We start from the raw sequence: 25538 nt of genomic DNA on the forward strand, positions 1-25538 counted from the left end.
CAGGGAAACAAGCTCTGCACTGCAGCTGGGCCGTGCTGGTTCTGTCTGCAGCCAGATTTACCACCAGCATCCTCTTTAACCATTGAGGGTAACAGAAACCAGTGAGGGGGTGGGTTTTGTTCTCTGGATAGATCTGCCCTGGTGTTGTAGTTCACAGTTCACACGCAAAGATACAAATTGTTTTCATTTCTTCTCCCTTTTAGCATTTTCTGCAATATTATCATTAGACATGATAAAACTGCCATCACCAAAGCTTTCTGCTTGGTTCAGGGCATTTTCCCATGTCATCTACCTGTATTTATTTCTCCTTTGCAAGAATATAAATAACAAAAGGTATGACCTGAGGCAGTCTGGGTATGGCAACCACTTCTGAAATCACCTGATGGAAATCAATCAGATTCTAACAGGAGTGAATAAGGATGCCTGGCCTGAAGGCTGCCATGCTCTGGGTCACCCATGGGTGAGGTTTTGGAGAGGAGAGGGGACTGGGAGGAGGCTGAGGTGGATCCCACCCTCCCAGTGTGCTCAGACACCCCAGCCTGGCTCCCCAGTGAGCTGTGGCTGCTGGGGATGGCCCCAGTGCCCCAGGCTGCTGCAGAGCCCCGGGGCACAGGGAGTGAGGCACACAATCCTGCCAGGCTGCACAGCCAGGGGATTCAGCGGCTCCCTGTGTCCCCTGTGCCCCCTGGCACTGAGGAGGGGCCAAGGGCTCTGCTTTATGGGTGCCCAGGGTCTCTTGGGGGGCTTCTTGTGCCTCTGGGTACAAACTGCCCCAGCCCAAAGCCGTTCACTGGCACCTTCACACACCAGCACATCTGGTGACAGCAGTTTATTTGTCCAAATCTGTCACAGGTCAGTGCTTAAATAACAATATTTGTATCTTGGTTCCTATTTTCTTTCATCTTCACTTTTGCTGTCACTCTCGGAAAGAGAGGCAGTTCCTGGTGCAGTCCAAACCTCTGTTTCAGCAGCTGAGGATGTGAGCTTTCTGTCTCACACCAGAAGGGAAATTCTGCTGTCAGGACCTGCCTTTCCCATTTAATTCAGTCCTCATCCTGCTGCCAAGGGTTTCAGATTCCTCTGAATTTTCTTGGATGAACGGCTAGACCTTGCTTGTTTGCAAACTTACTAAAAAAAGGAGGCAGGGCTGTGTTTTCATTTGCTTGTATTGTTTTAATACAAGTTGATATGTTCCACAAATAAAGATATTCTTTGTTTTATTCTTTGCATAACAGTAAAAGAAGTTTGAAGCTCCAGATGAAGCTCCAGAAAATCCATCAGGAATTCCCCAGCCTGGTTTTTAATCTGTGCCACCATCAGGACCATGAGTGAGGTCCTTTGTGACTGATCCATATTTTGGTACTGCTGCATTTTATGTGCCATTTATCAGGTTTTGGCACCACCAGAAAAGTTCTAGTGAAACATTTTTGTGGAGGGCAGAATGGGAGGAAGACTGAATGGGACGTGGACAGGAAGATGATTCTCCCCTGACTTGGTGGAAGAAATGAATGATATCTCCCATAAAATACAAGTGAATCTGAGTTCACAGGGATGCAATGCAGTCTGCCTGTGGCTGTGCCATGTGGTCTGCTCAGAAACCCCATAAAATCTCTTTATTTTTTCCTTTTAGACTCGAGAGAAGCTGTATAATATTTACACTTCTCTTGAACAGAGAAGAGTGAGTCATCCCAGTTATCTCACCAGTCCCTGAGAGCAGCCCTGGGGCCCTGAGCAGCATCCCTGGTCCAGAGCAGAGCTCCAAGAGGGGCACAGGGGCAGCCTCAGGAGGAGCAGACCCAACCTGGCTGCTGGGCAGCAGTGACACACACACACACACAAGAAATTCTGCTACAGCACAGTCTGTATCACTCTGTACACCGTCTCAGTTTGGGGCACACTGGTAGAGATTTGAGGACTCTCCAAGCAGTTTTTGTTTTTAAAGGAACTTTGGGCAAAGCCCAAACAGCTTTGGCTTGGTGAGTCAATGTTTCCTTCAAGCTTTTCACCCCATTTGCCACTTGATTGGTAGCAAACTGTACTTCAAGGACTATTTTCGTAGGATCCTTGGTGTTACTCCACCAGATCAGTGTAACATTAGTCACCAGGCAGAGCAGAACCAGCTGGAACAGCACACAGCTGTGTGTGGTCTTGTTCAGAGTTCAGAGAAACACAGACACAGCTTGGCATCAGCTCTGTCAGTGCACCTTAAATTGATCTTTTGTTCCTAATCTTGCCTTCTCTGGAGATAACATCCAGAGAAATTGCTCTAACTTTATTTGTGAAGGTCTAATGCTGATCAAAGATCAGGATACTTTCACATACAGAACATTAGGAGATAAAGACCAATCTTAGAACCAGAGAGGGTACAGATCATGCCATGTCCTCTCATAATGAGCTGTGACAGGGAAATAAAATTACTTGTCTAATATTTCTGAATCTGGGAGGACTGAAGAGAGGTTCCCAATAAGTCCCTGTGTTACTTTGCTCAATGAAAATTACATTATTTTATCATGTTTTCATACAAAGAGATTGGTTTATTTCCTTTTGCATACCAAGAGCAACATTTCTAGTTCAGCATTCAGGACCTTTTCTCTCCCCTGCCATTCCCTCCACAAATCCATTTCCCCACTGAGAAGCTTCCACCACTGAGCTGTGCTATCACTGTCAAGCATCCACCTCGATATTTGAGTGTTGTTTGTGCAAGACACATTTAGAGAGTGATTTGCCTCAAACAAGGGAGAAGAGATGTGCTCTGCTCTCTGCTATTGAGCCCTCCCACAAACTCCTGCCAGCCCTTCCACCCTCCTCCACTGCTGAGCTTTGCCTCTCATTTTCCCCTGGAGCGCTGTGGATCCCTACAGCCTCCTGATAAAGCAGCACATTTTGTTCTTCCCCCTGCAAGGTGTCTCACAGTTTGGGATTTAGGAGCCCAGGCAAGAGGTTAGCAGGTTGGTTTGGAATGGCCTCACAGTTTGCCACAATGCCAGAGCTGATGGAAGGTTAAACCAAAATGAGAAGCAAATAGCACTAAGCAAACTGGAGTTGATGATGGGAGGGGGAGATGAACACTTTGGGGGCTGCCAGATATTTTTTGAGCCACTGCTAACCTACAAGTTTTGCTTTCCATTGATTGATCACCTTATTGCTCTTGGTATCAGGGTGACAAAGGCTCTCTCCAGCCTCTGATAACGAGGGAGACTCTTCCATGCTCTCCCATGCCCTGCACAGCTCACATTGGTGGCCCTGCAGGCTGTGACAGTGTCCTCCTGCATGTCTCCAGAGATAAATGACAACTGAACATTGCACAGAAACTTTGGTGACATCTCTGAGCGTTGCTGAGAGGTGTGTGACATTTGGCATGCTAGGGGCTTGGCACTGCAACCCTCCAGGCTTTAATTCTGGGTCTATCCAAGCTCCTTGTGCTTGGGCAGTAATCTCCAGGTTTGCCTTTCTGTGCCCCACCTGTGCTTGGGCTGCAGTGCAGGATAGAAGCTTTTCTTTTAAGGAACACAGTAACCATGCCATGGAGATTCTGGTTCTCAGGTTCAGGCTGTACCTGGCATCTGCATTTGCTGTACCAGTGCTGAGTGTGCCCCTCTCATGGGAAGGGTCACACGTTAACAAACAGGCTTCCTCTAATTAGCCAAATTCTAACCTTGGAGTTGAGTGGCTTTTCCACAGTGCATCATTTACATTTAGCCAGGAGCAGAACCCCGGGTACTTGGGAGCTGCCAAGAAGGTTCTCACCTTCACTCTGGGAAGAGATCAAGTAGACAGTTAATATAAAACTTCTTTTCATCCTTTTATATTTGCTTATTGCCTCTCTCTTTTCAAGCCATTAGGAAATAAGGTCAGCATCACCTCAGAGAGTACCTGTCATGCTGTTTTGCTGTCCCCTACTTCTTTTTGTTCACCAAAAGCCATCCTGATCTTGTCGAGCTTTGCCTCAGCCCTCATATCTGGAGGGTTCGTGTAGTGAGGAGCCGGGAAAACTGCATAAAGAAAAGGCACATTCACAAAACAGAAAGGTTATTCCCCTTTAAATTCTTCCTGTTATTTTATTTTCAGTAAAGATTTGAAAATTCTCCTACAGAAAGACCCTGGCCACAAGGCAGTGAAGTATTTTCCCAAGTCTCTTCCCAAGCTCTTGTAGAACATTGAGTCCTTCTGCTGTAAGGGCTCCATCTTTTCTGATGCAATCAGTGATCTTTCAGATAAGTTATCAGCTTGATGCTCCCAAATTCTCACTGCTCCCTAGGCCCTGCAAGCTTTGATAATGTCCAGTGAAAAGTCTTCCACCCTGCTGAGCTCTGGTGTGAAGTTATCAGTCCTGCTGCCTCTCTGGTATGGAGTCTTGGCTGTCAGTAAGTCAGACTGCTCTCTCAGGAGTCCTACGTGCTGCAAGCAGATTTAGTTCCATGATTGTTTCCCATGAAGCCCGGATGACTCTTAGTCCTGGCAAGAAGTAGGTCGTATTAGCGAGGCTAACAGGATTAAGCACAGTTCAGTAGGACACTCAGATGGCCGCGGATTTCTGCCCTGCTGGCCGCGCATCAGGAGCGCCAAACATCCCTGACAAAGGGCAAACTTCAACACTCCTGCCTTTGGTGCATACCTACTTCTACCTTGAATAAAGAACAAACCCGGGCAATCTCAGAGCCCTCAGACAAAGGATGTGAAACGAGTCCCGTTTTACCCTTGGCTTGTCTCTTTCTGCACTGCTGCTGGAAACACTCGCCAGCAGAGCGGGAGCGCTGGGGGCGGCGGGCGGGCACAGCCCCAGCCCCATCCCGGCTCCATCAGCTCCCACAACAGCAGGATCGCATCCTCGCCACTGCCTCTAGAGGGTAGAGCAATCATGAGTCTGCACAGGGGCAGACAGGCCGAACAGTGCCATTTCAGCCTCCTAAAAGCTTTAAAATCTCCTGAGCAGCCCTGCCCAAAAGCTGCCAGTGAGTGCAGCCAGCCGGCAGGGCTGAGACTGGTGATGCAGCAGTTTCGCAGCGCTGCCAGATCCATCCCGCTCCAAACATATTCATAGCGGGCTCATGGACGTCCCAGGACTGCTTTGGCAGCAATTGCGCGGGATAAATAAAGCTCCCATTGTTGCAGATGACTCTGCTTTCAATCGCAGGGGAATCCAGGCCAGCGGGGACTTCTGCCTGATAAAGGCTCGCCCATTTGCGCTGCCCTGGCAATGCAGGGCTCAGTGCAGCGCTGCACTGCACCTTCCCCAGTTTATTTTGGGACAGTTGTTTCCTAGCCATTGGCAGCACTTTTCTGAGCAGCTACCCCTCCACTATAATGCTTAATTCTTGTGCCCCCAGCCTCACTGCACTGCCATTTGAACAGGCAGGAGTTGATATATTGCTGGCCATAGGTAGGTCTGGCTCTGCACATAAAAACAGAGGGACTCCTTGCCTCAGAAATCTTTATGGGGAAGAGACATTTATATCATGGGATATAAGTCTATAATCAAGGGCTTGTGTGATTTCTGAACTCTTCTGAACTATTGAGTGTCTTTCTCTGACATGCCTTGACAGAAAATCTTTTTGTAGTGGAGTTTGAGCTGTGCACATTCACTTAGAGCAGTCCCGAACATGACCTCTGAACAAATGCCTGAAAACTCCTTGGATTTCACTAGCTGTAAATATTCCTTTCATAGAATAAATTAAAAGGGCCTGATGCAGATGTTTGCATTCTACCTTAACTTTGCAACGCATTTATTTGCCCCTCCAGCAATCTACAGAACAATTACTGCTCCTGACTGGTGTGCAGCCTGAACAGCACAGAGACCCAGCCTCCTCAGAGAGAAATACCAGTCCATCTTCATTTGCTTAACTACCTTCCCCCTAAAACACTTCAGAAACTGCATGCAACTTCCCTGGAACAGAGATTTCTCACTAGTAGGCACCTGAATAATTAGAAGTCTTATTGAAAATTTTATTCCAGCAATCTGCTGTGCCTATACAGCATGTGTGTTTGAAGCTAATCAGAGCTCAGGAGGCAGTTTATATAAATCAGCCTGGGGATGGTAATATGATAGCAGTCGTGCTTGTTTATAACACAGCCTTCTACATGGTGCAAAGTCTGAGTTTGATTGTTTATAGCAGCAATGAAAAGCCATGCCTCTGCTTTGCCCTTTGATTGCTTGTCTCATCTGAACCACTGAAAGCTGTAAAAAATTCCAGCAGCACTTTTTTCTGGATGTTTAATCCACTACGCTGCAGCCTGTTGAACAGGAAAAAATAAAAAGTAGTAAAGTTAAGGTAGGCAGTTTTTCAGGAGTCTGAGCTCTCTCCCAGGGGCCAGAATTAGTGTCAAAGCACGTGTCTCTCACAGGAGCACTGGGACAAAGCTCTCACAGCCCTGCAGGGCTGGCTGGCTGCAGCAGCTCATGGCCTGTGCACAGCCAGCACACACAGCCCAGCTGGGCTCACAGGGAGTGCAATGGGGACTGTGAGAGAGTCGTTTGTTTTCCCACTTCTCTGGATGCCAGACGTCTCAATCTGCTTGCAATTTGGGGAGGGAAGGATCCCCGGGGGAGCAGGAGGGAAAGGAATGGAGGAGGCTGCTTCCTATGCTCTCAGCATGGCAACCCATTGAGAAACAAGGGAACACAGACAAGAAACTTGATAAAATGCAATCAATTATGTCTAAGGACTCTACAAAAGAGAGAAATGTTGCTTGTAAGCAATGCTTTAGGAATACCAGAAATGATGAGACGTGGTTTCTGCGCACTGTCCCGTGCAGATCAGATTCTCTGAGGTCTGACAGCCCAGTTGTGCTCTCCTTGGAGATTTTATCCTTGGGCAGGCATGGTGGGTTTCTCCCTGCACAGCACACTATTGGACTGGCACATGGAGCACTCTGGATGTATTCATTTGGGAGATAATCTCCTTGCTGCTTTTGGGAAAAATGACAAATGTGTGGGGCACAGCCTGACCCCTGACAGACACGCTGAGGACCAGCACAGAGGGCACTTCCTCACTGCTGGAAGGAGGGTGGCACACCCGACCTTGGTGCCAGGCAATAACAAGTGACACCACGTGCCAAACATGGGGCTCACCTGTGCTTTCACAAGACAAACAGGAAGCTTTTCCCTAACAGGTTTCCCATGGCCCTTCTCCAACACGCAGAGCGCTCATGGCCAGGGAGGCAGGGAGCCCTTCCTAGCACTCTGGTTCATGCCACACTCAGAACAGCCAGGTCACCCAGGGAGCACCCAGCACCCACCCTGGTAAAGCTCCCAGTGAACAGATCACCCCTGAGTATGTAAATAAACACCCAAAGGGCAGGGCTGGTCTGCAGGGAAGGTGGCAGTGTCCCCACAGGTGCCACAGCAGTGAGGGTGACGCAGCCCTGCTTCGTGGCTGCTGTAAAGGTTACATGAAAAGCCATCTGGGGCTGGTGGCTGAACGTGACCATGGTTCATGGCACATTGTTTTCCCCTTTGCTGTGCTTCTCCAGGGATGTGGGGTCACCTGAGATTTGCAAGATGCACCCAGGGTGTGGAGCAGCCCCAGAGCCCCCAGTACCCTGAATTCATGGATGGGCTGTGGTGAACTGCTCCTGCTACAGAAGATGAGGATGTCTCTTGCACAGCATGTTAGCTATGTGAGCTTTGCATTTATTTTATTATCAGTCTCCTGTAGCTCCTGGGAGGGGGACTGTGCCCACCCATGGCTGTCCTGGGCTCTCCTGCAGGATGAGCAGCTGCTCTGTGATGCTCTGCTCTGCTGCTCCAGCCTGTGCTCTCTGTCAAAGACCACGATATTCAGAGGACATGGTCTAGTAATTTTATTGGTTCCCTTTATCAGTTTTCAGCATCCATCTTTTAGCTTAATTATATATTTATATTTCTGTGACTGTAACAAATGCCTTTCCTTCTCTCAGTATCACTGACAGTAAAGTGTAGATACACAGATGTATTTGCCTCCTTGGTGTACAACAATGAGTTTAAATCCATAAAGAAAAATTAGACTTAGAACTGCTATTTTGGTGTTGGCTTTTTCATTAGAGTGAGATACAAATCACAGAACTCTTAATTTTCTTTATGCTGCTGCCCAGTCCCCTCTGTTCATGAATTAGCTGGCACTTCTCCTAGCTCACCATCAGTGTGCTGAGATGATGATAAACCTTACAGCAAATTAATCTGGGAGTGGGTGTAGGTAGTCTGAATTTGTGAATTTTTAATTCCAGATATATCTCAGAACCATTTTGCCTTTCTGTGACAATATTCCTCTGGGACAAACTGAGCTTGCCTACAGGTTACTGCTATCATTCTGTGCTTCTTTCACTTACTTAACCTATTTTTCTGCTTCCTGGATTCAACCATTAAGCTATCCAGTCCTTCAAGGAACCATTCAAACTTCCTAACAGGGAAGTCATTGATATTCAAAGACTTGTATTTCTTAGGAGCAGCTGATCTACAGAGCCTCTGCAATACCTATATGTATGTATTTATTTATTTTCAGTGCAAGGGTTAAGGAAGTGTGCCAAGCAGCAGAGGCCACACTGGCTCTGCTGGCTGCAAGCCACCACACAAACACCTCCCATTTGTAACATCCCCATTCAAGTGTCTTTTGCACAGTAAAATGAGGTCACAAGGAGTTTATGTGAGTCACTGTCCGACACAATAAATGTCAAACTGAGCATCTATTAAACTGCAGGGGGTTTGAAATGTCACCTAAGGTGGTTTTGGGAAAAGAATCTCCATGAGTGCTAAAGTGAAGCAAGGTGACAGGTCTGCATGGGAGGATGTGGTTGACACTCTTCCTGCTCTAACAGGCAGCCTTCCTCCTTTTCACTGACATGAGCCTGCTCCATGTAATTTCCATGGTGAGTTTTCTGTATGCAAACACACAATTACTACAATATGTGTGTAATTGGCTGTTCTGTTAGTTAATCACGTGGCTAAATCATCTCTCCATAAATAAAGCAGGAAGAATCACACGCCATCAATCTAGGAAAACAAATGAAAATAAGATTCTCTCCACAAAGTTTTGCAAAAAGACTTGATTCCCTCAGTTTCAAGAGGAGACAGAGAGCTCTGTCAGCCTTGCTGCTGCTGGCTCTGGTCATCTCCTGCTCCCCTCTGTGCCAGCTGGTGCTCCCAAAGGGATCCTCCAGTCCTGGCCATTGTCAGATGGGCTCTGGCAGTATTCGCTTGCTGTTAGGAAACCTGAGATTTGTTATTTTTTAATTGATCCACCTCACATTCTGTTTTTTGGAAATGGAAAGAAGTGGATTGAAAAATAACTGTGAAAAAACTGAGGAAGCTCCTGTGGGCAGGAACAGTCAGAGAGCTGATGGAGCCAGAACAGGAGGAACAATGGGCCTTTGTCCTTCTCACAGGTTATTGCTATTTTCTTTTCCTTGAAGTCCAAGAAATGACTCCCAAAGCAGTCTTGGTTCCCTCCAGTTGCCTCATAAGATGTTTTCTGGTGGGAATTTCCAAAGTGCTCTGAAGAGTTAAGCTTTGAAAAGTTTCAGCTTCCCTGACAGTTACAAAATGTTGCATTTTTTTCACCAAAAAAGTGACCTTTAACCAAAATAGCAGGGAAAGAAAAGTAATGAGCCTGAATGTTGTGTAACAGAGAAAGAGGAGAAGGTGACAGTGGCATGTGCCGGCATAGGTGTCCCTGTGGAGCTCCCTGGCAGTGCCCAGCCCCACCAGAGGCAGAGAGCACTCACTGCCCAATGGCCACAGGAGGGACATGACAGATGGACAGACAGACAGACAGACAGATCCCTCCTGGAGCTGCACCCTGGCACAGCCCCTGGGCACTGCCAGGGCTGCCCTGCTCTCAGAGCCCATCCACACCAGGACCTCAGCCCAACCTTGGAGATTCTCTTCCCTTCAGGTCTGGTCTCCTGCCTCCTTCCACCTCCACACCAAGATGTAGCTCCCCCTGCTCAGCCACCAGTTCCCAAAGTCACAGCTGCTCCTACAAGCCCTCAAGAGTCAGCTGAAGTCCCTTCAGCTGTGACTCTTCCATGTTTCTTTCCTTGCTGTCCTGCTGCTGTGTGTTTCTACTTCACTCTTCTGTCTCTCCATTGGGGCAGAAGACTGAGGGTGTCCCCATGGATTTCCAGACAGCCACTCCTCAAACTTTTGCCTGGCAGGATACAAAACTGGCTCATCACCATGCACAAGCTCTCCACAACCAGCCAGACCAGAGAGACCAACAATCTACCTGGCCTCTATTCCCTGCCACATTGTCCAGAACCCCTCCATCACCGCCACCATCCGATGCTGAACCAGGCTCAGCAGATTAAATCAGCATCTGAGGTTACACCACCTTCAGCCCTGCTCCTCTCCAAGGCAGAGATATCTGATCCCCCGGGGAACCAGGCCCTAGATTGCCACTGTCAGCCCAACACAGGAAGGAAAATAACTCCAGCCTGGATTGGCCTTAATAGAGAATTGCAGCAGCCCCAGTGCTGACTCACAAAAACTTGTCCTTGTTTTGAGAGCAGTGACACCTGGGAAAGGTGAGCACAGTGGTGACATCTTTAAACATACTGACCTTGGCAATGTAATATTTCTGGGATTGTGTGACACTGCTATAAATTATTATCCAGACACACAGGAAATGAGGACGAAGTGTGCTACTCCCTTGAAACCAGTGCTGAGCTGTTGGACTGGGAGATGATCAGTCTCAATCAACTCAGTAGCAAGTTGGAAGAATCTTTGAAAAACAACCTATTTACACACCAAGTTGCTCTCATATTTAGACAGCACTACAAGTAATTTTCAGCTCTCAAATTATAGGTTACAGAGAGGAAGAAATCAATTGCAGTGGATTTGCAGGTCTGCAAATGGCCACGTGTGAAGTCATGCACAGGAATATCCCCTTTGGAAAGCTGTGGGAGCCTGAGGACATCAGGGCTCACCCTCTTCCATCTGTACCTGTGCTGGCTGAGGCATTGTCTGCCTTCCTCAGGTCCTGAGTGGCTGAGTAACCTGTGCAGGACTGCTTCCTGATATTTTAAACACCTTTAGGCACAGGCTTCCACATTTTTCCTGGAAGGGTATGTCCATGATTTAGTACGTAGCACTAATAAGGCATTTTTCATATACTCAGTCTAAAGTTTTTGAAAATATTCTTTCTTCTCTCTTACCTTTATTCAAATTCCCAGAACAAATAATAGCTATTTTTTATTTTGTACCTGTGTAAATCTGAAATATTGCAAAGAATAACCCATTTGTGAATTAATGTATGCATGTTCTTTCCTAATTGTTTGTTTGTTCTTTAATTCTGGTTAAGTGCTATGAATGCCCAGTGAGATTGTATAGTGCACTAGCAACACCCAAAAAATATTGACTGTGGAATATCAACACCTTAAAAAAAAACTTACTGTTGGAAGAGAACATTCAGATCCTCATTCCAGTGAAGATTCTCAGTTCTATATCTCAATTTCTCAGAATAGATAAACACAAGGCTTTACAACCCAGAGAGGTGGTGGCTGGGTACAAACTGATGCCCTCCATAGCTGGATCAGCTGCTCCATGCAGCTCCCAGTCTGAGCAGGAGTCAATGTTTTACCAGAGAAATAAATCAGAGGGCAGAAAATAAAGGAGGGTGAGAGTGGGAAGGAAGCCTGACAGAACAATACACAAGTTACAAAATCAGTGTCTTATCAGGCTCTCCTGTTGCTAAAGGACAGGAGTGAAGAGTCTCTTCAGGGAGCTCAGCTCCAGTGAGTGGCTGCCCTTTCCAGAGCTGCCTGGACTCTTACCCCTGCAGGAGGTGACAAAAAAGAAGCTACACCTATGAGAAAAACCATGTCAGGATGGAATTATTGAGAGAAAGGGATGGATACAGAAGCCAAGTCATATTTGAAACAAAAGGTGTGGTAACTCAGAGAGATTTCCATCACAGCATTGCATTTTCTGAAAGATGCATGCAAGGCTACAGCAAAAGCAACTCAGAGCTAAGGAATGTTATCCTGAAACAGATGAAGCTTCTACTGGCTTGAAAATCTTGATTTCTATAATATCAGAAACAATTTCCGCAGCACTGGAAAACTAAAATAGGATTTCTTGCTGTAGACCAAATCTAAAACATAATGGTTTTGTAGAGGCATGGAGACAGTCCACAAAGCTCACCCTCAGTGGCCTTTACAATTTTACCTCTGGTTGTTAACAAAAATTTAGAACAGGGCTTCACTATGAGATTCAGGGTGAAAATGGCAAAGTGTCTCAAGTCTCCTCTTTGCAGGGACTCTCAGATGAGTTCTCTGCAGCACTCTACCATTTAAAATCTGAAAGATGATAAAGAAGGGACTGATGCATGAAACTCACTTGCTGTCAGCAAAAAACTCTGAGAAACCAGACAAAGATTGGATCGGCCTTAATCTTTTTGAAGGAGGTTAAAAAATACTCATTGCCATATGAACCCACAACAAGTCTTAAAAGTCCACCTTGGAGTAATTCACTCTAGGTAAAAGTTGTTGGCATTTTTACATCAAGGAGCCAAACTGCCTGGACTGCTTCCCACATGCACTGGGGAAGGTCAGTGCCTTAACTTTGTGCTGTGATGAGCTAAATCACCTAGGAATCATCAAATGAGAGCACCAGTTCTTCTTCACTTGCAGCTTTAGTCTTCCCAAGTTTGAAACCCAGCTGATCACCACCCAAAAATCTTCTCCTCATTCTGATCGAAGGACAGAAGCAAAAGGTTTGTGTTTGATAGAAAGTTCCTGGCAAGAACTTTGAATATCCCATCCTTCTGAGGCTTGGGCTGTGATGAAAGATGGATTTTGCTCCTTCAGCTTCTGCTGTGGAGGATCCTTGAGACTGATTTCCTTGAAGCTACTCAGAAGTATAAAATCCTGTTAATAAATAAGAACCCCTGTCTTTGAGCATTCAGATGACTCTGTGAGTAAACCCTTGGCAGAAACATCCAGTTTGATGATCAGTTTATTTGGCTTATGGACCAAAATATGGACCAAAACATGAAAAGCTGTGCTACTGAGCCTTTAGAAGCACCAAATTAAGGCTCTGTAGAAGATTCTGATTGTTAAGCTATTAAAGAAAAGCTTTTTGAAGTATCAATGCACTCTGAGCATTGAGGCAGGAGGCACAATGAGCACCTCCAGTCTGATTAGCCTCCAGAGCAGCCAGGGAAATCAAGTGTCCAAGCAGGTTCCTGCATGCATCATAACCCTCCAGGCAACAGCCTGCACCTCTGGCAAAGCTGTGGTGATACAGTGAGCCCTTCCTGGCCAGGCACAGTCAGGAAGAAATTATGAGGACATGACATTTTCATATACATATACAGACACACATGTACAGATGCTTGCTGGAAAGAGTATAGGAATCACAGGAATACTGCTTTTTGTTTAATGCAGCAACTGCAGGATCAAGCCAGGAAGTTATTGAAAAGTATCTTGTCTTAAAGATCCCAGAATAAGAAGTGACTTATACTGAAAAATTATCAATTTGTTTTCTGTGCATAGCAAAATCTGAAAAAGTGACAATTCTCTTCCTTCCCATGCCCTTCTACTACTGACCACACCATGCATGAGAAGTGTTTCAAATACAGTATACCTAAAACTGCTCCAGATATCTTCCTCTGACCCTCCCCACAAGTTTTCTCAATAGAATCAAATGTTTTTTTATTGTTAAAACCCAAGCGCACCCAAAATGTAGCCTGAGTGAAAGGCCACTTCACTCCCACTCCAGTGGCAATAGGAGGGGTTGCCCAGAAAGCAGAATGTGCTGAAACACTGCTGCCTGCTCTGTGATGTCTCCTAGTCAGAAAACAAACCAGCCTGATTAAATACAATTCATATTCATGGCTAAATATTGAGGACAAATAAAGGTAGTCAGATGCCATGGTTGGCTTTGACCTCACCACGTGGAAATGTTAATTCATGCTGAATTCTTGCTTCCCACACTATTGTCAGTTCTCCTTCTTTGTTCTTGAAAGTCCAACTTCCCAAACTCCTCTGAATGTAAACTGCCACTGACAATAGGAAGAAGTACAATTATGTGATTGCACCAGCAAACAACTCCAGTTTCAGTTCCATTTCAGAATCCCGGTTAAGTGAATTCCTCCTATTTTCAAGTCTTCAAATGCAATTGCCTGAAGGAGCTCTCCAGATGTTTATCTCTGTGCTCCAAGCCCTGCTCTCTCTATTACTCTAATTGGTATCTTCCTCCTCTCTGCAACTTGCTGCAAAACCCAGGCATTGCTGGGGTGAGAAACTCCTCCTCCTCTTCAAAAACAACATCAGGAGCAGTTTTCTAGGAATTAGTACTCAGTTCCTGCTCTAATGTCTGTAGCATCTACCTCTGAAAATTATCTTAAGGAGGAGATGGCAAAAAAATGTCATTCGTTTCTCTAAGCCTTTGTGACAAAAGACTAAAGATAACATTTTTATTCTGTTCTGGGTTTTTGGCTGGCTTGCATTTTGACCTCTCCAGCTTTGCTGGCTGGCAGATAGCACAGGAAAAACAGGAAGGTGACAGTGGCAATAAGGCTGATATCTGAACAATCAGAGGGCAAGGGGTTCTAATCAAACTACTTCTCCTACTGAACTCTAATTCTTCATAACAGGAGAAGTTACTCTGGGCTAAATTCAGCAGTCACATCTTTATCAAAAGCCAAAGAGCTTTTACTTCATGAGTTTTGTCTAGGAATTATGAAGCTTCATAACTCTGATTAAAAAAAAAAAAAAAAAAAAAAAAAAAGGGAGAGAGAGCTTGAGACTCTGAAGGACACTGCATTGATTCTTGGATCTTCCTGCCCAGAGCTCCCTGCAGGATCACAGCTCTCATTTGAAAGTGATAGAAAGAGAGCTCTGTCTTCTAGGACCTAGTTTTATTCACTTCAAAGCAAAAGGTGTGCCTTCTCAATCTTATCTTTTAAAAGTTTCTCTCTGTTACCAGTTTCACTTCTTCTCTTTTATTCTCTCTAGGTTCTTTTCTCTTCCACTTAAAAATGGATCAATTCAGCCAATGCTGTGACACTCATATGAAGTAAAAATGCCAATTACAGATGTGACTTGCCTTGTTTATTTAGTCATTCTGTGACTACAGATTTTGCGAGGTTTGCTTGTGAAACAGTTTACAAGAATAATCTTCAATACTGGAATCTGATCCACCCGTGCAGACTCTACTGACTTCACTGGGTCTGCAGGGGCTGATCAAGTTGCAGGATCAGTTCCTCCATTTGTACTGAACTCTGCCAGATTGTAAATAACACATTGGAAAAGAAATCAAATCTACCCCTCAATGTACAACAGATTATTCTAATATGACAGATAGAGACTGGATGTAGCCATGGCATCCCCTGGTTACGGTCTCCTTGGCCTGCATTGGTTTGTTAAAGTGTGGGCATGAAGTGAAGGGCAGGGTGAAGAGGAACCAGTCAGAGGTCATCATCAACCTGAAGGCAGGTTTTTCTTCTGTGGAAGAATGCATAGGAAGCAGATAAGGAAATTGATGGAGTTAGATGGCAGGGTGAGTCTCAGGCTGGTGCCTGGGCTGCCATCAGCTTCACAATACAGAAAAGCCAAACTCAGCACCCAGGCTGGGATGTGATGTGCAGTCAGGCGAAGGGAGGTGACTTCAGGGAGAAGAAATGGCTCAAATTTTAAAAACTCTGATTTTTCAGGTTTTATTTTGTATTAATTTTCATTTTAACACAGTAGTTTCCTTGACACTTTGTTGGCCTAGCAGCACTAACACCTGCCAGAAAAAATTGCATTTTTGTTAGCAGAGACAGTACCTGCCTATCTCTGTGTCCCTCTCCTGCAATCAAAGCAGAGAAATACATTGTGGACACACAACTAATGCCTCTAGATGGCAAAGCCAACTTAAATGTGTGCTGTGGTCTTCTGGGTCAGCAGTTTGGCGCTTTGCAGAGCAGCTGTCACATGTGTGGCACAGGTGTGACAAGGACAAGAACTGAAGCACCATCTCTTCAGTCTCAGTGTGGTACCTTAGCTGAAAAGTTTCTGTTCTTGTTGTGTTCAAGAACTCTCTGGGCAAAATGCACAGAAATTCTTTGGTATTCTCAGTTGAATAGAAAAGTGGCCAAGTGCCATTACAGGTGACCCTTTCTTCTAATGTCAAAAATCAGAAAAATTAAAAAGTAAAACATTTTTTAGCAGTAGAGTGATCAATTGCTATGCTAAATGAAGAATTCACCTCATTTTGATCCCTCTACTCTGTTGGAGTGTGCAATACAGGGATGGACAGAACACACAAAACATTATTTTTTCTAAAAAGGCCAGTAACTCACTTGAATACACACACAGCTCACATTCTGGACTGGTAAAGTACCTTCCATTCCCTTTTTACTTTGGATGTCCATTGCTGTAATACTTGACTTTGTACTTTACAGTGTCCAATAAAATATGATGAGAAAAAAGAACCATTGGACTTTTCAAAGATGGTAAACAGAGGCTGATCACCACAGACCAGTTTAGGTGTAAACATTCAAGTTTTCAGCAAAACAGTCCTGGTTTTATTGTGAGAATTAAAGTTTATCAGTTCCTTTTTTTAATAGTTATGACATTAGAATCTTGATTGCCTGTGAAAGCCATATAAACATTTTGGCTTTGAAAAACTACTACAAAATATACTTTAAATCATGTAAATATTTGAAGTGTAGTGTATTCAGTTGTAATGGGTTCACACCTTTCATTACTAAGGAATAAGGATTTATATCTCTCCTTAAAATATGTTTGTGTGATCAAAGAGAAATCATCAAACCAAAGATCTCTTTAGTGAGAACATCCCTGAAAATGCTGTGATTATGTATTTTACCCTAGTTTTCTGAGGGAACAAAGCTTAGGTTATTGCACTGTCTGCCTGTCCATCAGTCTCAAAAAAACCACCAACCAGTAAAGGGGCAAAAAACTGAAGTGGGAAATACCTGCATACTTTGTGGAAACTGCTGGCACATTTAAGAACCATGGGATTATTGCAGCTTGGAGCAACTTTCAGAGGTCACTGAGTCCAGCCCTTGCTCAGAGAAAGACTGGGGTTATTCGGAGCCATTTGCCACTGGAAAGAAAAGCCATAAAAGACTGAGGTTATTGCAGGATATTGAGTGTTACAAAATGTAGAAAATACATTTACAGGGCATGAAACTCCATCCATCCCACTACTTGTGGAACAAGTTGCTATAGCTAAATCCATACACTGCAGTCAAAGAAATAACCTCGTTTTCCCAGGTCATTTTGAACCTTTAACAGAGTTTTATGGCTTTTGCCTGCTGGCCTCCTGTCTCATGTGCTGCAGGAGGATTGTGATTGTTTCTTTCCCCACACTCAGCTTGAAGGTGTTTGCAAGAGCCACTGATCACCTGCTTCAGCTGCAAAGTCTCTGGTTTGCCATTCTGTTGATCTAGAGCACCTGGGACAATGGATATGATTCTTTGGGTCCCTAAATAAAGGTTCCTTTCACTCTCTCCAGGCACAATGCAACCCAGGCAGCAGAGGCAGTGGGACAAAGCATTAGAGCAATGGAATGGGGGGCTTCTGGCCACCATGAGATAATTCAAACTACTTTTATCACTGTGGCAGCAACTGTCTGATTGTGATGTGTCTGATGTGAGATGGAGGAGAAAAACTATGAGAGGCCAGAAGAGGCTGCCTGACTGGGGCACACTCAGTGGCATGAGTGTGTCAGTGCCTGCTGGCACAGAGGCATGTCTGCATTAATGGATATTCATCCACAAACATAGCAGAATAAGCTGCACAAGCAGCAACCCCAGTTCTGCTGGTTTAGTGCATCTGTATTAAGGGTGTGTGCTGCTGTAATTGCCCTCCTGTCATTAAATGGCTATACATCTTCTTAATTATAGACACAGCCACCTGCACACTCATGGAGCACCATCAGTGGTGCTGGAATGAGCTCTGCACTGGCCAGGAGAGGCCATCTCCAGGCTGGAGCAGGGCAGCAAATGGAGCCAAGTGGGAAGCAAGGTTTCCTGCAGCAGGGAGGAAACAACAGGCTGGCAGAAACACTCCTGGTCTGCCTGATTCTGCCACGGGCACAGGATGGGCTGAGCACCCTCCTCCTTTCCTCCAGTTTTGTGCAGTTCCCTCCCACAGTTTCCCAAGCCGTGGCCATCAGGCCCTGCTGAGGATGGGGGTACCCCAGAGCAGGACAGGATGAACCTCTCTGGCTCTGCCACAGTCAGGATCTTTCCTGGAGGGCAGAGGCACAGGGAGACACGGGGCTCTCTCTGGGTCCTGAAGCCTCAGCCTGGTGCACAGACACGGCTTGTGAGTGTTTTAAAAATAAACAGCCCGACTTGGGTTTATTTTTACATTTCAGGGAGGCTGGGGAGCAGGTCAGCCTCGCAAAACAAAGCCCATCTCTTCAATGGCATTTTAAAGACACTAGCACCTCCAACTACATCTCATTAGGATGAGTAATGGGGAGGCAATGTGGAGAGGCTGCGGCCAGCCCCAGCCCTCCTAACCTGGGCACACACAGGGGATGGAGAATCCCCTTTGCCTGCTGTCCCATGCCTGGATGGAGGAGATGAAATCCCCTTTGCCTGCTGCTCCAAGCTTGGACCTGGGAGATGAAATCCCCTTTGCCTGCTGCCCCATGGTCTGGATGGGGGTGATGAGATGAAATCCCCTTTGCCTGCTGCCCCACACCTGGACAGGGGAGATGAGATGAAATCCCCTTTGCCTGCTGCCCCACACCTGGACAGGGGAGATGAGATGAAATCCCCTTTGCCTGCTGCCCCATGCCTGGATGGGGGAGATGAAATCCCATGCTCAGGTGCAGCTTCACCACATGGCTCAGTGCTCTGCAGAGCACATGGCCAAGAGGGACAGTGATGGGAAACAGGATAGAGGCCAAACTTTAGAGAAGATTCTGTTACGGGTGTAAGGAATTGAAGGAAAGAGTGAAAAATCGAGGACAAGAAGGAAATGAATGGATACCTAGACTCTAATCACAATGTTCCTGCTAATAGTTATTTAGGTTTTTTAAGTATCACTAACCCATGTCAGAGATTTACCCAACTTTCCTGCACAAGGAATTTGCCATCAGAACTAGAGTGGACAGGAGTCACTGCGGGATGTGCTGTGCAGTGCAGAAACAGATTTGTAAGAAAACAGGAGGCATTTCTGGATCAGCTGGATGAGGAAGTGATTTGGAATCAGCGTTGGAATGGAGACAGTGTGAAGTGCTGGCAGCAGTGACATGGTCAGGTGGTTGTACAGAGGTGACCATCCTTTCCTTCAAAGGACAGAGCCTTTGTGTCCTGTGCTGGAGAGAGAAAATTTCAGGAGGGAGTGCTAAAGGCTCAGGAACACTCAGCAGACATATTATTCATGTATTTAGGATAAAGTGTTAGCATATGTTGAGATCTGGACTTCACCTTAGGCTCTACAGTTAATAAGATTTCTATTTCCTGCTTAGAAACAATCAAATCACACTGCTACAATCACTGGCTGATGAGGTATAAAATGACTTTTTAATTATTTCATAAATGCATTCAACATTACTATGTACTCAAAATTTATTCCCTCTTAAATATAAATACTCAAATCAATTCTTCATAGAATTTTACTATTTTTGCACAATATAAATGACACATTTTCATATGTCTTGTCAAAACATCTTAAGGCACTTTAGACCTTATTGTAGCTGGACTCTCAAAAGATAAAGTTCACTTAAATTAGGAATATACAGTCAAGTGCTGGATTTTGATATTTTGCCTTCACAAACTGATGATGCATTGTTCCCACACACAGCTAATGACAGGAAAATTCCTTTCTCTCTCTTCAATACTACATTTTACACTTTTCCACAGTAAAGGATTTGTACAGATGAATTTGCACAATTTTTACTCCCCTAAAACAGTAGGACTTTTGGAACATTATTTCAACAATTTTGGAAAATTATCTACCTTAGAATGAACAGAAGCTCAGAGAAGTTTTTGCATACAAAATAATGTTTTTAAGGCTCATGTTAACATCAGCCTGCAGTTAATTTTAGGTACTCATTCTCACGCTTGCCCACAAGCCCAGTGTCCATGGCTGAAAAATCAGATAATAACCTGTAGCCACCTTCCTGTTGTGACATACTGGTTCATCCTGTATTGGGGATCACTTGGAAGGGAGGATGGAGGGATGAGTTTAAACCTGTGTATGATTTAGGAGGTTGGAATGGAAGTTGTTAGGAAACAGTAATTGTTCTGGGAGGTAATTATAGGGAAAGCCTGGCAGTGGGGAATTCAAAGTTTAGGACATGAGGAGACTAAAGATACGTGCATCAATCTCTGTCTGAACATCTGTCCTAATCTCCCTCTTTAGCTGACACACTGTAAACCCAGATTTGGCAGATTTGTCATGTTTTTTGCCTGGGTCAATATCAACAAATAACTTCCAGATCTGTAATTCATTTTCCTTTAAAAAGCTTTTGAAAATTCAGAGGAACAGGGAAAGTCAGAATAAATTTTTGAGACGCAAACTATCAAATTAAGTGCTTGTAAAACCTGACCCTCCCACTACTATCCTCATCTTCGTTTATTTTTTCCATTTTCTAGACCTAGAATTTACTTCTTAAGGCAGGGTTTCACACACCATAGTTGGAAATTATTTTCCTCCCCTGCCCACCCCTCTAGACTCCTGTGCTGCTGAGAAGCCAGACGTGTTGAATTGGTTTTGCTTTGCTCATTTTATAAACTAGAAAAACAAGTAATTTAAAAAAATTCATTTATCTACTTGCAGGTAGACCAGCACTGTCTGCTTAGGTACATTTCCAGTCCCTTCAGGAAGCCAAATTTTGCATGTTCTGTGTCCTTCCCTTTGGAGCCTGTCCTGCTGCCTGTTTCCCAGGATGCTGAAGTAAACACTGGACTGTTTAACGGAACTCTGCACGGCCTTCCAACTACACCTTCATCCTGAAATGAAGTTGCTTCCTTCATTGCTCTAACCGAGCAGATATTATTGATTCACTCGCACTCCTGCCTTCTCCATCCATCCTGAGAAAACAGACAGGTCTCTCCCTGGGAGCCACTACATCCTCCGGCAAGGCCCATGATAAAACAGCGGCATGCAGGTCTTGTTCACAGCAGATTTTTCCCTTCCCACACACGACACAAACCCACCCTTCACCCACCGGTCTATGCCGCACAAGCAGTGAGTGCCCGCCGGGGACGGGACGGGCCCACCCCGGCCCAGAGCCCCCTGCCCGGCCAGCCCCGGCCGCAGCCCGGTGTGGGGCAGGGTCCGCCATGAGCCCCGCACAGCCACACACCCGCGGGCCCGGGCGCAAGAGGCAACCGAGCCCACGGGCCCCGCCGGAGCCCCGCGCGAGCCGGCCGGTGTCGGTGCGCGGCCGTGCGGGGCTCCCTCCGCTCCCCGCCCGGGCCCGCACGGCGAGCACGGGGCGCGGCCCCCGCCAGCCAGAGCCGGGGCGAGCAGCGGGGTCTCGGCCCGCCGCAGCGGCAGCTCAGGGCCCGCCGGGCAGCGCAAAGCGGTGGCCGCAGCGCTCCCCGCGCAGGTGGCAGCGGCGGCCCTGCGGAGAGGCCGCGGCGGCAGCGGCGCCCGGCCCCTGTCCCCGCCCCTCCGGCCTCCTGGGGCGGCGGCGGCGGCCGCGGCGCTTTCCCCTCCCTCTCTCGCTCGCTCCCTCCCTCCCCGGCTGCGGGCTGTTCCCCCTCATGCGGATGTGACATTTCACGGCGTTACCGCAGCCGCCATTTTGAGGCACAGAGCGCTGGCGGCGGCGGAGCGGCAGCAGCGCGCCGGGGCTCGGGCGACGGGGGCGGCCCGCGGGCCGGGAGCGGCGAGCCGGGCGTCGGCCAGCGGCGGTGCCGGGGCGCCGGGGGGGGCGGGAGGGCACGGCAGGGGCCCCGCGGCGCCTCCCCGACTTCGCAGCGCCGCGGACACCTCGCCGGGGGAAGGGGAAGCGCCGGGCGCCGCCGGGCCCTGACTCTGGGTCTCCCGTCCCCCCCTCCCGGTCCCCTCCCCTCCGGCCCTCGGGGAAGCCGCCGCCCCCGGCCGGACCCTCCTCCCAGCCCCTTTTCCCCGACCGGGTGCCGCCGCCGAGATTGGGCGAATAGCGAGTAAATACGTGCGCGTCTCGCTGCCTCCGCCGGCGCCCCGCTCCCTACTCGCCGGAGCCCCGCCGCAGCCCCCCGAGCCGGGCGCCCAGTCCCGGCCGCTGCCGAGGCCCCGCCGCTCCTCCGCCCCTTCCCCTCCCGACACAGGCCCGCAGCCCCCCGCGGGAAAGGCCCAGCCCGCCGCCGCCACCGAGCCCCAGCCCCTGCCCGACATGAACCACCATCAGCAGCAGCAGCACCAGAAGCCCGGGGAGCAGCAGCTGAGCGAGCCCGAGGACATGGAGATGGAAGGTAAAGCCGGCCAGGGCCCGCGCCCTCAACTCCGCCGAGAGTTTCCCCCTCGCCCCTCTACCCCGCTCCCGGGGCTCCCCCAGCGCCGCGTCCCCTCGGGGCTCCTGGGCCGCTCTCCGCGGTAAACACGCTCTGCCCGGGCCGCTCCTGCTGGCCCCGGCAGCTCCGGGGCGCGGGGAGCGCTGCTCGGCGGGGCTGCGGGGAGACGCCGGGCAAAGTTGCGGTGCGGGGCCGGGGGGAGACGGCCCGGGGGGCTCCGCAGGAATTCGCACCGCGGGAGGGGGAGGCCGCGGGGGAAGCGCCGCTACAAAAGGAGCCCCGCGCCCCCGGACCCTCGGAGCCTCCCGCCGGGCGTGGGGCGAGCCGGGGGGGGGGGGGGGGGGGCACGGGGGTCCGGGCAAAGTAGTTGCCGTGATTCCGGGGCAGGGTTTTGCCTGGGGCGGGCCAAGGGGACGCGGCTGTCGCGGGGCTCCCCGGCGGGGCGGGCGGGGGGCTGCAGCCCTGCCCTGCCCGGCCGCTCATTGTATGCAGGCAGCTACGCTGCTCGCCATTTTTAATTAACCCTCCTCCGAGGGTTATTTACAGAACCCGCTGCCGGCCGGGCCTGCGCGGGTCGGCGGGCAGCGCTGGCCATGTGTAGCGCCTGCACAGCCCGCGGCCCGCATCCTGCACCGTCATGCAGTTGCGCTGGTTCCATAAAGGAGGCACTACGTTTGCATGTTCCCTACCCCCGTCCGGTGTAGTCTCCAGTGGTGCCTTTAGCGGGGCCTTTTTTTTATTTTTTTCTTACTCTTTTTTGCGTTGTGGTGTTGTTTTTGCACGCCCTCCCCTGCTCTGAACAACACCTTCCATCTGAATTCAACGCTGTAACATTATTTCGGGCAAACGTACGGCGGGGTTTCGTTCCCAAAGGAAGGACGGCCACAGTGAGCTAGCTACTCGTACCGATTGACTTGGAGGTCAAAATCACCAACTCCCTAAATATTCGTTTAGAACGCCTGGCTGTGAAGATGACAATTCTTATTCAGCCTGACATAAATACCCACTAGCATAAGATATTTTTCTGAAAACGGGACAATCGACTTGGCACGTGTACCCTTCTGCTAAATAATAACCACTGAAATTGGGAGGAGTGAAGGTGCTTCAGTGGAAGTTTGTCACAGTGACTGTGAGATTACATTTCAATTTTACAAGGTCATTACATAAACCTGACTTTTTAAAATCTAGCTATTTCATAAAATAATGGCTAGAACTTATTTACTATCTAAGTTACTCTTCAGTTCTGTTTTAGTAAAATCTCCAAAGTGATGTTTCTATACAATGGGACAAATAAGTAAAAGGAGTGGATTCAAAATATACCTCCTATTTGTATACATACAAGTATTAGTGCCTTGTGGGTTACAGTTTCCAGCAGATTGTTTGACAGTCATTAGTAATCTGCATTTTCTCAGTGTCCTTTTAAGTCCTTTAGAATATTGACTGTATTTACGGTGTTTATTTTGAATTTTGTGGGCTGGATGCTCTGCCATTCTGGGCTCACTGTGACATGCTGGACATTTTTATGCAGTTTAAGGGTGTCCTGAACTTCTCTGGATTGCACCCCCTCTGGCACTGGTAATACAGGAGTCCAAAAAACATGCAGAAATCACTGATGATTGTGAAAATCATGCTGAGGACCAGTTCCATTGGAGGAAAGAGTCTCTGCACATGTCAGCATAGTGACACTAAGAATACATCATTGTCTCAGAAATCTATTTGTACTCTATTAGAACACACACAGCTGATTCCAGCTGATATGACAAACTTGGTAATTTTTGAGACTTTACAGAACTGTCCATTTATGTAAAAACAAAACCAGAAAAGTTTAGCCTGTGGAGGTTTTTTCCCATACTTGATTTTTCTTAGAGAAACATGTTAATTTTACTAGACTGCAGAGATCAGCTTATTGCTAACTTTTATTAAAAGTTGACATCATGGGTATATATTAATTTAATGTGTAAAACAATGTTTGTCATCTTAATATATGGGTGTTAGTGTTTTCTTTAGAGATGTTTTCAAGCAGTGAGGAAAATGCTTAATAACATGTAGTTAGCTTAATTTTAACATGCACAGAGCAGTATTGGATGCCATTCTTCAGTGAGTGATCACATTAGATTTAGGAGGCATGTGAAGAATGCACAGTGGAAAATTGCACATCTTGATTTGAAATTACTTGAAGGTTTGCTCAGTCTGTGTACAGCTACACTAGATGAACAATTTTTAAAGAGTGAAATAACAATTTTAGATGCAGTAATCGAAGTATGGAATTCAACTCTTCAGGGTTGAATCAGATATGGTATTTTGAGTGTTTGCTCTCATGTCACTATGTTTTCCTCTCCCCTTTCCCTTATGACTAATTTACTCTTCCTTGATGACCTTATGGACACTGTGTAAGTGGAAGTACTACTGGACAGGGCTTTTGGACTTCACAAGGGATGAAGACATTCTCTTTAGAAAGGAAACTTAATCTCTGCATGAGGGAGGAAAGCAGCAGTGCCAGCCACGGTAAGGGCAGGAACACACTGAGCAGCACCAGGGGATGGCTGCAGCCTCACCTGCAGTGCTGTGTGTCACCTGTCACCCCTGTGCATTTAGTACTGCTGCCCCTGGGTGTCAGTAATCAGCTTTAGCCTTACTGGGGCTTGGCAGCAGTGCTATGTGGACAGAGAAACTTTAAATTTCAGGGCTCAGTAGGGGTTGTGTCCCTCTAGCTGAAGGCAGCTGAGGGGACACTTGGAGAGCACAGTGTTTGCTGCTTCTGGCTGTCCCCTCAGGTGCCACAGCAGCAGTTGGGCTACTGAACCTCCCTGGGACTATCACAAACAGAAGGTGGGGGTTCAGATGCAGTTCAGGTTGTTAATTGGGTTCACCTTGCAGTCCCATTTAGTGCTGTGTGAGTGTGGTGAGGGCATTGGGGCGGGAAGGAACAAGAAGGGCAGCTTGAGGTGGCACAGGTGATGACAGTTACCTGGCCAAATTCTGTCACTGCTCCTGCATTCTGTGTGCACCCCTCATTTATTCCCTGCTGCACAAGAACATGTGATTGTGGCTGCCTTTGGGCCCAAGCAGAGTGGGAGTGTGCACATGAGCCGTTGGTGCCTGGGTGTTAGATAAATTAACAGTTTGGGGTGCTGATTAGTAAATTATCCTGTG

General features: G+C 47.3%; 1 protein-coding gene across 2 annotated transcripts in view; it reads left to right on the top strand.

Annotated features, from left to right (window-relative positions):
- The first annotated feature begins 21798 nt into the window (after positions 1-21798).
- The window catches only part of USP7 (ubiquitin specific peptidase 7), a 68829-nt gene continuing 65089 nt past the window's right edge, over positions 21799-25538 (top strand). The window contains exon 1 of one of the 2 annotated variants that reach the window (XM_059484798.1): positions 21799-22346. In XM_059484798.1, coding sequence (XP_059340781.1) covers positions 22268-22346 — 79 coding nt within the window. In that variant the 5' untranslated portion in view covers positions 21799-22267. The remainder of the gene's footprint in view (positions 22347-25538) is intronic. The other variant, XM_059484799.1, reaches the window with a different exon arrangement.

This window comes from Ammospiza nelsoni, chromosome 17 (assembly GCF_027579445.1).
Source record: "Ammospiza nelsoni isolate bAmmNel1 chromosome 17, bAmmNel1.pri, whole genome shotgun sequence".
In the NCBI taxonomy this organism is placed as follows: domain Eukaryota; kingdom Metazoa; phylum Chordata; class Aves; order Passeriformes; family Passerellidae; genus Ammospiza; species Ammospiza nelsoni.